The 14,843-nt window shown below is 34.0% G+C and overlaps 1 protein-coding gene across 1 annotated transcript; it reads right to left on the bottom strand.

Annotated features, from left to right (window-relative positions):
• Positions 1-1,376: 1,376 nt before the first annotated feature.
• On the bottom strand, positions 1,377-4,144 carry LOC141680050 (uncharacterized). The gene is made up of 8 exons (XM_074486379.1): positions 4,108-4,144; positions 3,412-3,479; positions 2,909-3,340; positions 2,556-2,820; positions 2,451-2,461; positions 1,948-2,302; positions 1,721-1,863; positions 1,377-1,616 (listed from the first exon to the last, which is right to left on the bottom strand). The coding sequence occupies exons 1-8, from the start codon at positions 4,142-4,144 to the stop codon at positions 1,377-1,379; spliced, it is 1,551 nt and encodes a 516-aa protein (XP_074342480.1).
• Between the last annotated feature and the right edge of the window lie 10,699 nt (positions 4,145-14,843).

Genomic DNA, 14,843 nt, shown 5'->3' with positions numbered 1-14,843 from the left:
TGCATTTATATTTGCGATAACTCTTTTTCTACCTGCATAATTAGCATGTTTTCTAAATTTTCTTGCATATTTTTTTTAATGTAGTTTTTTCCTTTTTGGAAGAATTTTATTAGCATTATCTTAATATGCATTTTCAACATATTTTTATCATGTCCATTTGGTGCCAAATCTCTACCATTTTAAGTATACATACATAACTAGCAAGGGCCATTACATGTTAATGTAGATTAAAGTTATCACATTTTTACAAAACATTTACCTGTAGTAGAAAGTTATAATCAATATATGTACTAAAATAACCTGATAATTTAACTAATTAATATTATAAAACACAACCCCGAAATCTATTATTTTCTCTAATAGAGTATGTAAAGCTCTATGTATAGATAACAACTTTCGTAGACAACGCCACTGCCTCAGATTCAAGTTGCACCTCTAACATATTATTTGGATCAGATATAAGATAATTCTTTAACATCGGAGACTGATAATACAAGGAACCATTGCCCCGATGATTATACTTCTTCATAATTTATTTAGTCAATTCTATTTAACTTCACAGAAGTGACTTTTTTACTATTTTTGCAAAGTTTATTTCCTACACAACTCTTTGCTTTTCTCTGAATCATTAGCATGTTTTCTAACTTTATGGTAATGCTCTAACAGCAGAGACTGATTTCATAATACATGGAACCATATATTGACCTTCTACATGGCAATGTTGTCGCAATTGCTTTGTATATGGTATTGGTTCTCAAAATCACTATTTTGGATGCTGAATAGGCATGGTTATCATCCAAATTGAATGATTGTGGCCTTAATTTTAACATAACAGATGCAATAGGCACATTATGGAGGAAACCTGAAGAAAATCCAATATAATGGGATGGTCATAATAATCCTAACTGGTTTCTACCTTCTATTTTGCATACTTCTGCAATTACTGAAGAAGCTCTTCTTGTTACTGCTATGCCAAAAGCATCTCAACAAAACCAGACCCTGGTGTTTATTTTCTTTCCATAGATAAAAAAAAATACATTTTGACATTGGACTCACATAATGATTTAGGTACACAGGCTGCTGGTTCTTGAGGTTCTCCGTTATCTTTGACATTAATAAGATTAAAATGAAGGTCAATTATACAATTGTAACCCTAAAAGCTATATAATACCATCCTTATGGATTTTTTTGGACTAATAAAGATAAAAAGAGATCATAAAAACCCAGGTGGCATAAAATAGATGTACAAATAATACTCATAATACTATGATGCAGCAAATACCATTTTCTGGTCAGTAGTGCAGTTCTCAAGTATAAATAAATAAGAAAAATTTCTTGAACAACCAATGACCCGCAAAACTAAACAACAACAAAAATCACATTCTTATAATATCAACTCTAAATATTTTCCTGACACAATTAAGCAAAGTAAATATGCACAAGTCGCCTCCACTTAAATCATTATCTCTAGCAAATTTTTCCCATCCACGTCCAAGCTTACACATATCAGGCTGAAGGCTAATGACGACTCTCCAGTGCCTTTTATGAGCAATTAACCGAGAAACTAAACCATTTGACCAATCTTTCAAGAAAGATATCATAAAATTACCAATATACTGTTGTAAAACAAGCAAAATTTAATTAAAATGCAATTGATAGATTTAACTATCTAGCAATAATGATTTTTCTAAAAAACAAAAAAAAAACTAATCTTGCTTACCACATTGTATAGCTTATGATCAATGGATGAACACCGTAATACAATAACAAATCTACCAAAAAAATTCTTATCCTTCTCCAACAATGTTAATTTATGACCAACACAAGCCTTATCCACCATCTTTAAATATTTTTTAACAATACCTAAAAATAACATCACAAAATCAAAAATAATTTATAAGACAAATACTTGCGATAATTTTTTAAAATAATTTAGAATATTATTACCTTTCATATTTCTTAAGCCAGTGAAATCAATCAGATTACCTTTAGCAAATCCAAATATATATTTTGAGCCCCAAAAAACATCGTCTCTCTTCGATGTCTTTCTCAAATTCAAATACGATATCTCCACAGATTTTTGGTCAAAAATCCTTACAAAAAATCTTGAATGTCCAAGGTACTCAAATACAATTACAAAATTTTCTTTCAGACCATAGTACGGTGCAAACTCCTTTGTGAATATAAAACTTGAAGGATTTTCGCGGAAACAAATAGACCATGATTGGTTACTTGGCATCACAAACTCAACAACCTTCAATAACAAATTTCCAAAACTATTCCCGAGCGATATTGGCAACATCTATGTATGACATCATATTTTAATAAATACATAATAAAATTTAACTGCTAAAAAAAATATAAAAGATAACAAAAACCAAAATAACTCAGTAAGCTTTCAATTTATGTTGAACCAATGACTGAAAAAATACAATTTGTAAGAATCTCACCCCCCGTAAATCTGCAAAATTTAAAGCAAACAACCATAAAAAATTATAAAAACATAAAACTTAAATTAAAGAGTAAAAAAGGAAAAAAAATAAACACAACACTACCTGAATTGGCAATGATGAAATCATGGACTTCGTGCCTCTCTTTACAAATATTAAATTCATAACGATTGCCAGTACATTCAAAAATACAAGTATCACCCAAGCGGATATATGTCTCTATAACAAATTTCCTCCATCCTCTACCAAACATAAAATAATAGTTACACCACTCAATTTCAATTTTCCAGCACCTATTAAACAACCACACAGTAATCCTTTCTCCATTGCTCCAGTTTTTATAGATATGGTAGAGCTTTACACTTACAGGCTACAATTTATATGAAATGATATGTTAATGTCACTATCATATATCATAATTAAAATACTAAACACAAATGCCATACAACCATACTTACCACTTTATCATACAAACCATTCAAATGAACTGGAAGAATCACAAGTTTAAAAAAATGAAAATCACTCCAAGAGACATTGAAGAACAATGAAGCACCATCCAATTCTTCGGTAGTAAAAGGATTTAGGGGCACTTCTAAATTAACAGCTTCTTTTTCTTCGATCTTCGTATCATTATGTGATGCCTTGAAGTAAATAATTTCACTATATTTTGGCGAAAAGATGTTTACATCAAACTCACCGTTGCCACGATAAGTCAATACCATAAACCAATACAGAGCCACTCCATAAAAATTCATAAATTTTCCAACACCGGTAATTTGACAACTTATCTGATCATATGAACAAACCCATCTATCTCCATTATTGGTTATCAAAATAATATCATTTTGAATCATTGAGCCGTGAAGTTCATTAAACGTCTTCGGAATCCTCTGAAAAAATAGCAGTTAGTAAATATAAAAAAAATTGAAGAAAAAATATACAACCAATATATACCACTCACAATTCTACCAAACTCAAATAAGCCTGGGAAATTAGCAATGACAAAGCCCACCGATTTCAGCTTCCGTACTGCACGAGAAGCAATAAAATATAACAATTTCAACAATTGACATAAAACAAAATACAAAAAAATTAAAGAGTACAGAAGTTTTTCATCCTTGGAATGATTAACAATCCATCATACTAAATATTTAATAAATTTAATGTTATGACCGGCATTTTGTGTAATATTATTTGTGAACTCTGTATAATATTTGAGTCGATTATAAATATACTTATTGATCGAACATATGTGTGAATGGAATTTGCTGCGTTATAAATTGCTTTACTCAAAATATGAATTTTTCAAAGCGATAGTTTTATTAATTGCTCCTATTTTTTATTTATAAAGAATATTCTTTACCATTGAAAATTATCTTTTAAAAATTATTTCATTCACAAATTTCAAAAGTGATCTCATAAAATTTCTAAAAATCTAAGTTATTTTATGGTATAAATTTTATAATTTTTGAACTTTTATTTTATTTTATAAAAATAGATATTTGAAAATTAGTTGTTAAGTAATTAGCAAATTACATGAATATCCTTGCATACAAATACCCTCCCATTCAACTAAAGGGCTAAAAAGACAATTCCAACCCCACTAACTCTCATTTTGCTAGCCAAATTACCTCTTTATCCTTGCATGCAAAATTACCTAAGTCTGTTGGAAGGTTATTCTTATCAATTCTCATTTTCACCCACTTCTTTTAGTCAATCAAAATCATAAAAACCAAAATGCAAGGTGTTGTGATCATTCACCCCACTCCACACTCCACCCTCCCTTTTTCTCCTCCCTCCCCTCTCGGCTCCTCCTCCCTCTCGGTAATTTCCATAGTCGAGGCCCCCCCATCCCCTTCTTTTCTTCATTATTTCACTCAAACATTCATCTTATATTCAAGTAATCTTACTCCCTACATGTTGTTCTTATATATTTCAAAAAGTTTAGAGTGAAAAGTTTGAGTTTTAATCTTGCATGTCATAGTTTAACTAGAACTCAAATTACAATCTTGATTCTCATGGATTTAAGGTTGTATTGTTGAGGGAACTACAAGGAATGGCAAAATGCCAAGTCAAGAGAGTGAAGCTCTTGTTTTTAATGGTCATTTCCCTTCCATTTCATTTGGCCATGACCATAAGGGAGCCGAATGAATGGTTCTTAGTGGTGTCTTGTTGCCTTGTTCAATTCTTGTATGTTTTGTGATAATGGCATGAATTTTGTAGTGAAAACTTGATGAAACCCTTTGCATGCTAAGTGACCATTTAGTATTAGTCTATGTTAGGATTGCATGTTGATTTTATGATAAAAATTATTGTGGAAATCATATGGTTTTGACTTGTAAAATTAGAAGGTATGCATGCATGTAAACAACTCATGATTTTCGGAAGTTTTTTATCATTTAGATTGATAATTGTTAGTAGGTTTTAATTTCAGTTGAGTTAAGATAATGATCTTGATTTGTGATCCTTGATATGTGATGTTAATTTGTATATATTTATAAAGAAGATATAACTTGTTGTTTTTAAAAACTTGATGACTTGTAATTACTGTAGTATGTTAACTTTTATTTTGCTATGTTACACCTTAGGTAAGGATTGAAGGGTTTTTAGCACATAAATGCAACGAAAACGTAAATTTAAATCTAAAAAAAACCGAAACCCTCCGCAGGATCCATGCAAAAAATAATATGTAATTCGTAGTTCAGTATGTTTACCTTAAGAAGTTTTACGTTAATGGAAAGATGGAGGTCTTTAATGGCGATCCAAAAATGATGAACGGAGATCCTTAGCAGCTGCTCCTTAAGTGTGAAGCACTCCACCGGTATCCACCAAGAAAACGATGTAATGAAGGAGGAGGAGATGGAGAGAATTAGGGTTTTGTAAATCTTTTTGGTTGAGGCAAAAATTGGGTCTATAATAGTATATTTATAGGCAAAATTTTCATGTAAAATTTTCCCATAAAATATTATTATTATTAACCCTTTATTATTCTCACTAATAATTAAAATACCTTTTAATTATTAATCCTTTTTCTAAACACTTTAGAAATAATTCTCTCACTTGATTTAATTTCCAAAAATTAAATTCTTAATTAATAATATTAAGAACTTTTTCTTAATTAATTTATAATCAATTAAATCTCATTTAATCAATTATTAAATTTGCCAATTAATTATTTATTTCATAAATAAATAATTATCAGCCATTATTAATTAATTTCTCCACCATTAAATCATTCTCCATCAGTTGTTCAGCTGTGTGAGTCATGTTCAGTGAACTTATTCTATAATAAGCACCTACATACTAGCTATAGTGTCACCACACAAATGTCTATGAGAACATAAATCCTTCATAATGAAGCAAGCATAGTATGTACCGATCTTTGCGGATTATTAATTACCAGTTAGTAATCCTACGACCAGGAACTATTTAAGTTTAGAGTTATCATCTTTTAGGTCTCATTATTATGATCTCATCACAATCCATAAAAAATTTTACTCTAAACTATGGTATATCTTATTTAAACATTTAAATAGATAGAGCCCGCAATAAAAACAAAACATGTCTTTTATTAATATTAATGAAATCAAAACAGATTATATAAAAGTTATTCCTAAATCCTCATACATGATTGGACTTAGGACATATCTCTTTCAAGGATGATCTCAACTAAGTCAATATTGAGTGTAGGAGAGTTAGTTCAGTAGATCACCTTGGTTGAGGTTTGGTTTGGGTTTTCGATTGTTGTTGGTTGGGTTTGTCAAGTAAGAATCTTGGTGAAAGGAGAGTATTAGTTTTTGCAGAAAATCAGTTTGGTACCCTGAGGTTTAGAGTGAGATTTGACCTTGTCATTGTTGTGAAATTTGAGGCCCAAATCACCAGAAGCTAGCACTAGGAGTATACAATAGGTTTTAGGTGTTTTTTGGAGGTTTGTAAGACGTTTGGTTAGGTGCACAAGTGGAAACACCAAATCTGTCCAGCAGGGGACAGTTTTATTGTAACTTAGAAATAGGAAGTTTTGACCATGTCATAGGTAGGCCCTCATTAGGACCTGTTGGTAATTAGTTAGAGGGAGTGTCAGAGGATTTTTTCCAACCATAGTTCATAGGATTTGAGTTAGAATCATGTGTCATAAGTTAGTTCAAATCAGGACCCTTTTCTGCCCAGGAAAATAGGGGAAGCATAGACTTTAAGCTTAGGCCTAGGGAGGCCCAAGCTAGGCCCTTGAGCCACATCAAGTTTTGGAGTTGGCTTATGATCAGAGAGTCTAGTGTAGAAGTTTTGGAGGTAAACTTGAAGTGTAAGAGTGTCAAATGCACCCAAGAAACCTTAGATGTCATTCTGAAATTTACTATAATAAGCACATTCACTTACCACATAGTTTTAGAGCACTTAGGAGTGAAGTTTTGGTTGACCACCAGTTGCAAGATAGTTTAAAATCGGTAGAGTGAAAGGCCCAAGTCAGGGTCAATAGGAATTGGATGGTTTAGTAAAGGCACATCGAGTTAGGAGGCCAAAATTTGGAGTTTTTGTCTAGTTTAGCGACCAAGTGACTGAAGTAAGTGGAGTAAGATCATCCAAGCCTAGTGATGCAATATGGTGTGTGTGATATTATTTGGTACTTAAATATGGTATGTGAGCATATGTGGCTATGTGTACTATTATGATTATAAGGTGATTGTAAATTGTGTGTATATAGGCCTAAGTGCCATTATGTTTAAATTTTGGTTTACAAATAGGTTGAGTTGGTAAGAATATATTATGATGAGGTTATTATTTGTGTAGGATCTTGAGACGAGGGTAAATTTGCCATTAAGGTCGAGTAAAGCTTCCAGTTGCTCCTACCTGCCAGTCAAGTCCAGCCTTTCTTAAGGCAAGTGATTCAACCTGCCTTTTTCGTTTACACTGCAAGTGTGTGATAACTAGTTCATATATATGATGCGAGTAGTTTAATTCACCTTGATATACATGAACCAAGTGGTTTTGAATCTATATCTGTAGTATATGAAAATGACATGAACCATCAAGCATTTATTTCAAGTAGTTTAACTTTACTTGAAGATTGCTATGCAAGTAAATCAAAAGTCCTATCATGCTAGTATACCCAAGTAATTGTGATGTTGAACCATGTGCAAAGTATACTCAGTAACGTTATCTTAATACCTAAAAGTCAGTTATTCCTTAACGATTATCCATGATTGTTTGATAACCCTATCTTTACCCTAAAGCATGACACTTTGTTATACCTTGAGCCGATGTTCACTTTCTCTATATACCTATGTCTCATATGGAACCAATAATGCTCACCTTCTCTATATTTTAATACCTATACCTCATTTGGAACCATTAATGCTTACCTTCTCTATATTTTTAAATACCTATGTCTTACCTGGAAACATTACCTAGAACCTCATTTGACCTTGTTCCTTCATACTATTCGATAACCTTGCTAAATCTCACTGTCAAAATCCTTGTATATAGAAACCTTGCAATTCTCTTGATAAAGTATAGTCTAGTTGATCATGGCCTTATAATTTAGTGGACCTTTTCCCTGTGCTTCAAAGTTGATCTAGAACCCTTGATAAAGATGTTCATTGTTCAATAGTTTAACCGTCACTTGGCATCAAATAAATTTGTTTTAAAATGAAAAAGTTAAAATTTGGATTTCCAGTCCTAAAGGGGGACAAATATTTTCTTTAACTATTGGATCTGGACTGAGACGCAAGTCCTTTCTGCTCTTAATTTGTAGGCTTAAAAGTTGCCTAGGGATCCCATTAATGTTCTAGAACCCAGTGAGGTTCGGGATTACTTCGTGGCTGATCACCGGCTGTAATCCGTAGCATCATAAAATGGTTTTGTTAAAAAAATGGTTTTGAATTATTTTATTACAAATAAATGATGCCATCACTCAAAAGTTTATCTCTTGTTATTATTAGCTCTACCTTCACATTGTTATCCTTTTATCTCTATTTATGTATTATACTGTATAGCACTTGTTGAGCATTTGGCTCACTACTTGCTTTCACCCTGATATTTCAGCGAGCAGATATAGTTAGATTCAAGCAAACAGCACGTAAGACTTGTGATGTCGATGCTTATGTCCGAGCTCAGGTAGATTAGTGATCATTTTGTGTGAGGACTCGATATTAGAAATCAGGCTGTAATAGTTAATAGTGTTGGGCTGTTCCAAACCCTAAACTGTAAGATCTTGGATTCGGTTGTATTTACTTTCTTTTGTTAACTATTGTAATAATTTGTATAATATATATTTTTAAGTCGGGGCGTGACAGGTTTTGGTATGGTTTAGAGTCCCTGGACAGCCCAAATAGGTTATAGGATATATGTATAAGTTATAGGATATTATACGAGAGAGTAGGTTAATCGAATCTATCATTAATACTCTTCTTATATATCTATGTATTGTTTGTCAGCAAAGGGCGAATTCCTCATCATCCTCTGGGTCGACTGACACTATTGCTTTCTCTGTGTATGCTGAGTTGTGGCGCGAGTTCGACATGCTTTAGGGCAAGTACGACCGACTGTTAGACCGATTGAAGAATGTGTATTCGGACAGCCGAAACTATGAAGGGAAGCCTAAGGAGCAGATGATTGTGAGACTTAACACTTTGGTTCAGTAAGTCAACACTAAGCTTGAGGAGATGCCATCGCACCGAGACCGTACCAGCCAGTATACCCTCCAGATAATTGCGGACGAGCTCCAGAGTATTGTGATGGAGTTAAAGTAGATCCGACAAAGATTTAGGCAATTATGAGTTGGGAGAGGCCAAAGACACCTATGGAAGTGCGAAGTTTTCTAGGATTGGCGGGATATTATAGAAGATTTGTCAAAGATTTCTCGAAAATCGCCTCGCCATTGACTAAGTTGACTAGGAAGAATCAAAAGTTCAAATGGAATGAAGAATGCGAGGATAGCTTTCAAGAGTTGAAGCAGAGGTTTGTTATAGCTCTGGTGTAAGTACTACCAGACGATCAAGGAAACTTTGTGATTTTCAGTGATGCTTCACATAAAGGACTGGGTTGTGTGCTAATGCAACACAACAAGGTGATTGCATATGCGTCAAGGCAGTTAAAACCACATGAATTAAATTATCCTACACATGACTTGGAACTAGCAGCCATAGTATTTACACTTAAGATTTGGAGACATTACCTTTACGGAGAAAAGTGTGAGATCTACACGGATCACAAGAGTTTAAAGTATATTTTCACTCAGAAGGAACTCAACATGAGATAAAAGAGATGGTGAGAATTGATTAAGGATTATGATTTTTTGATAAATTATCATCCTAGAAAGGCGAAGGTGGTAGCCGATGCTTTGAGTAGGAAGGAAAAGTTGAATATGATAGCAATACCAAAAAAATTGTCTGAAGAGATTAAGAGGTTTGAATTGGAACTTTGTGATTGTGGAATAGTTGAAGAGGTTTGTCGTTCTATGAATTTTCAGCCAACCTTATTGGAAAAGATAAAGAAATGTCAGGAAAAAGTAATGCAGAAGGAGAAGAATCAGCTAACAGGAGAAGAGATTGGGACTCAAAGGGATGAGCAAGGTATACTAAGGTTCTCCTCAAGAATTTGGATTCCTCATGTACCTGAAGTGAAGAATGAGATTTTGCAAGCAGCCCACAATTTAAGATTTTCAATCCATCTGGGAAGCACCAAGATGTACCAAGACTTAAAGTAGAACTTTTGGTGGCTAAACATGAAGTGAGAAGTGGCAGAATGGGTTGCGAAGTGTTATACTTGTCAGAAAGTGAAGGAAGAACATCAAAGACCGAGCGGATTAATTCAGTCCCTAAAGATTCCAGAATGGAAATGGGAAAACATTGCTATGGACTTTATAGTGGGATTACCCCGAATGAAATCCGGACATGACGATATATGGGTTATAATTGATCGCCTTACGAAGTCGGCGCATTTTCTTCCAATTAATGAGCGGTCTTCTTTGGACAAATTGGTCCATCTGTATGTGCGTGAAGTCGTATTAAGACATGGCGTGCCCGTATCGATAGTTTCAGACAGAGATCCCCGATTTAACTCGAGATTTTGGAAGCAATTTCAAGAAAGTCTTGGCACGAAGTTAAACATGAGTACAGCGTATCATCCGCAAACTGACAGACAAAGAGAAAGGACAATTCAAACAATCGAAGACGTGTTGCGCAGTTGTGCAATTGACTTTGCGGGAAGTTGGGACGACCACCTGCCATTGGTAGAATTCTCCTATAATAACAGTTATCACTCCAGTATTGGCATGCCACCATACGAAGCTTTATACGGATGGAAATGCAGATCACCAACTAGTTGGGATGAAGTGGGAGAAGGAAAGATTCTAGGCCCTGAATTGGTACAATAATTGCATGAGACAGTCAAATTAATTCAGAAGAGGTTACTTGTTGCTCAAGATAGGCAAAGAAAGTATGCGGATCCAGCGCGCAAGGATGTCAGATTCCAAGTGGGTGAAGCCATTTTGCTGAAAGTATCACCGAAGAAAGGATTATCTAGATTTGGCAAGAAAGGGAAGTTATCACCTAGATATATTGGTTCTTTTGAAATTTTAAGTCAAGTGGGGAAGGTGGCTTATGAGTTAGCCTTACCGCCTCAGTATCAACATGTGCATAATGTGTTTCATGTGTCATTGCTTAAGAAGTGCAATCCTGATGTCAATCATGTGATAGAATATGATATTAGATATATTTGTGATGTCATGTCTAATATGATTTGTGTTTAGTTTTCAGATCTTACTTAACAGGACAAATCAGTACTTAACTGGAAATCAGTACTTATACTGAAGTCAGGACTTAAGATATCAGAACTTAAGTTGTCAGAACTTAATTTATCAGGAGATATTTATCAGGAGATAATATCAGGACTTAAGGAGATGTTCAGATAAGGAAGGCGGCTGATTGGAAGGAAAGAAGATCAAGACAAACGTAAGAAGAAATATGCATGGAGAAGAATTCTATAATAAATAGAATACTTGGAAGAAAAGATAACTGATTGATATATATTAGGAAGCAGAATTGTATTCGATATCAATTAGAAGATTATCTTGTGACTGTGTAGTATATAAACACAGGCATAGGGTTTACACTATATGTGTTATAATAATCGAGTTTATTAATTATTGTAACCCTAGCAGCTTTCGTGATAATTTGTTCATCAATGAGAGAGGACAGTTCTTTGTAACAGAGTTTATTGTGTTGAATAAAATCTGTTTTCTGTTACTTGAGTTCTTATATTCGATTTGATTGTAGTAAACACTGTATTCAACCCCCTTCTATAGTGTGTGTGACATAACAAGTGGTATCAGAGCTATCTGTTAACATACATACAGTAAAGATCCAAAACAATCATGTCTGAAGAAGTACAAACTCCAATCAAGCCCACCAAAATTGAAGAAACTCCAAAGACCCAAATCCATAATCGATATGAGACAATTAGGGTTCCCATATTGAAACCTTCTGAGTATCCCATATGGAAGGTGAGGATGTCGATGTTTCTGGAAGCTACAGATCCAGAATACCTTGACAGAATTAATGAAGGACCACACAAGCCAACCAAGCTCTCTGTTATAGTTGCAGATCAGCCAGCACAGACTGTACCAAAGGAGAAAAGTGAATATACAGCTGAAGATATCTCATATTTGCAAAGGATGTAAAGGTAAGACATTTGTTGCACAGTGCCATTGATAATGTCATGTCAAACAGGGTAATTAACTGTAAGACTGCAAAAGAGATATGGGATGCCTTGGAGACAAGATGTCAGGGAACTGATTCAATTAAGAAGAACAGGAGGACTATACTCACTCAAGAGTATGAGCACTTTGACTCAAAACCTGATGAGTCATTGACTGGTTTATATGATAGATTTCTCAAACTCTTGAATGATCTGTCACTGATGGATAAGGAATATGATATTGAAGATACTAATCTCAAGTTCCTTTTAGCTCTTTCCGAAAGTTGGGATTTGAAGGCCACAACTATAAGAGACAACTATGCTCTTGATGAAACTACTCTTAATGAAATTTATGGTATGCTCAAGACTCATGAACTTGAGATGGATCAAAAAAGCAAGAGGCATGGGAGAAAGTCAAGGACAGTTGCTCTTAAGGCTGAGGAGGAATCCCCTAAAGTGGCTGTCTCAAAGAAAGGCAAAGGAAAGGCTCTCATCACAAAGTCTGATACTGAGTCATCAAGTCCTGATAGTGATGAGGATTCAGAAACTGAAAGTATATATGAGATGGACCCTGATGAAGAGATGATGAAGTTATGTGCTCTTATGGTGAAAGGAATCACAAAGATTGCATACAGGAAATTCAGAAGGGGAAAGAAGTTTTCCAGGAAAGGTGCAAGTTCTGATAAGAAAGGTTTCAGAAAATCTGAAGGCAAAGGAGGAAAGTCTGACAGAGGAGATTACTCAAATGTCAAATGCTACAACTGTGGTGAGAAAGGCCACATATATCCTGACTGCAAGAAAGTGAAGAGTGACAAAGGCAAGGCTCTTGTCACAAAGAAGAAAAGCTGGACAGACATTTCAGATTCTGAAAGTGAGCTGAACTACGCCTTGATGGAAAATGCCGATAGCAGTTCTGAAGCTGCTGAGTTAAAGGTACCTTAAACAACCTATGCTTTTCATATTGATGATATTACTGAGTTGAGAAGATATCTTAAAACCATGTTTATTAGTTATAGAGATTAAACTTTAACATGTGAAAGATTAACTTCTGAAAATCTTGCTTATAAAAAGAGGAATGATTATTTAGAAAAAGAGTTAGTTATATTCCATCAAACTCAGAAAGATAGAGATGATGCTTTCTATGTTAGAAATGAAGTGCTTAAAATGAATGAATCTCTAAAAACTGAGTTAGTAAAGGAAAGAGAGATTATCAGGACTTGGACTAACTCTGGCAGAACAACTCAGAATTTGTTAAGTAGTGGAAACTGAAAAGAGGGCTTAGGTTATGGAGATTATAAGAATGATAAAGGAACTGTAGAAATTGAGCCTATAATTGTTAAACAAAAGCCAAAGGTAAATCCTGTTAAGTTTGTAGCTGTAAAGTCTGATATTGATAAATCAGAAGTTAAAGAGAAATTAACTTCTGACAAACCAAAACAAGATAAGCCAACTAAAGTAAATATAGGCTTAATGACAAAGAAGCAGCTTAAACATAAGCTGAAAGATGTTAAGAATGTAAACAAGGTAAAGCCACCTAGGAAAAATAGGAATGGAAAAGTAGGTGTGAATAAAAGCAATGATTATAAGCCTGTTCCTAATGCTCCTAGAAATAAATGTAATAACTATGGAAATTCTAACTATCTGGCTTCTTTTTGCAGGAAGAATAAGAACATAAACTCTTTACCTTCAAAATTAGGAGTTAAGAGTCAGTCTGTTAGATATAGGCCACAAAATCCTTGTTTACATTATGGTAGTTTATGGCATTCCATTTATACTTGTAAGGAATATCATAGTTTGTACTATGATTATTATCAAATAAAACCTTCTTTAAAGAAAATTACATTATTCCTTCTAGTGTAAATTCTGATGCAAAGTCTGATATTGCAAATTCTGATAAGAAAACTGTTAACATAAATTCTAATGCTAAATCCGCTGCAAATGTTAACAAACTTAATAAGGCCAAAGGATCCAAGCAAGTCTGGGTCCTTAAAACTAATCATTAGTGGTCTTTGTGATTGCAGGGCAACAGGAAAAACATCCTAGTTCTGGACAGTGGATGTTCAGGACATATGACTGGAAATAAAGCCTTGCTATCAGACTTTGTGGAGAAAGCTGGCCCAGGTTTTTCTTATGGAGATGGTAACATGGGAAAAACTCTGGGATATGGCAATATCAATCATGGGAATGTCATCATTGAAAAAGTAGCTCTAGTCTCAGGACTTAAACATAATTTGTTGAGTGTTAGTCAAATATATGACAGAGGTTATCATGTAGATTTCTTTGAAGAACGCTGTGAAGTTGTTAGCAAATCTACAGGAAAAGTTGTTCTGAAAGGATACAGGCATGGTAACATTTATGAAGCCAAGCTTTCAACAAGTACTGATGGTTCTGCAATCTGTCTGTTAAGTAGAGCATCAGTTGAAGAAAGCTGGAATTGGCACAAGAAACTCTCTCATTTAAATTTCAACAATATAAATGAACTAGTCAAGAAAGATCTTGTGAGAGGACTGCCAAAATCAGTATTTGCTCCTGATGGCCTTTGTGATTCATGTCAAAAGGCAAAACAAAGAAAATCTTCATTCAAGAGCAAGACTGAATCTTCAATTCTTGAGCCTTATCACCTTCTACATGTTGATCTATTTGGTCCAGTGAATGTCATGTCGATTGCAAAGAAGAAATATTCTATGGTCATAGTGGATG

The sequence above is a fragment of the Apium graveolens genome, chromosome 8 (assembly GCF_009905375.1).
Source record: "Apium graveolens cultivar Ventura chromosome 8, ASM990537v1, whole genome shotgun sequence".
NCBI classification, from domain to species: Eukaryota; Viridiplantae; Streptophyta; class Magnoliopsida; order Apiales; family Apiaceae; genus Apium; species Apium graveolens.
This window is presented reverse-complemented; position numbering and strand designations above follow the sequence as displayed.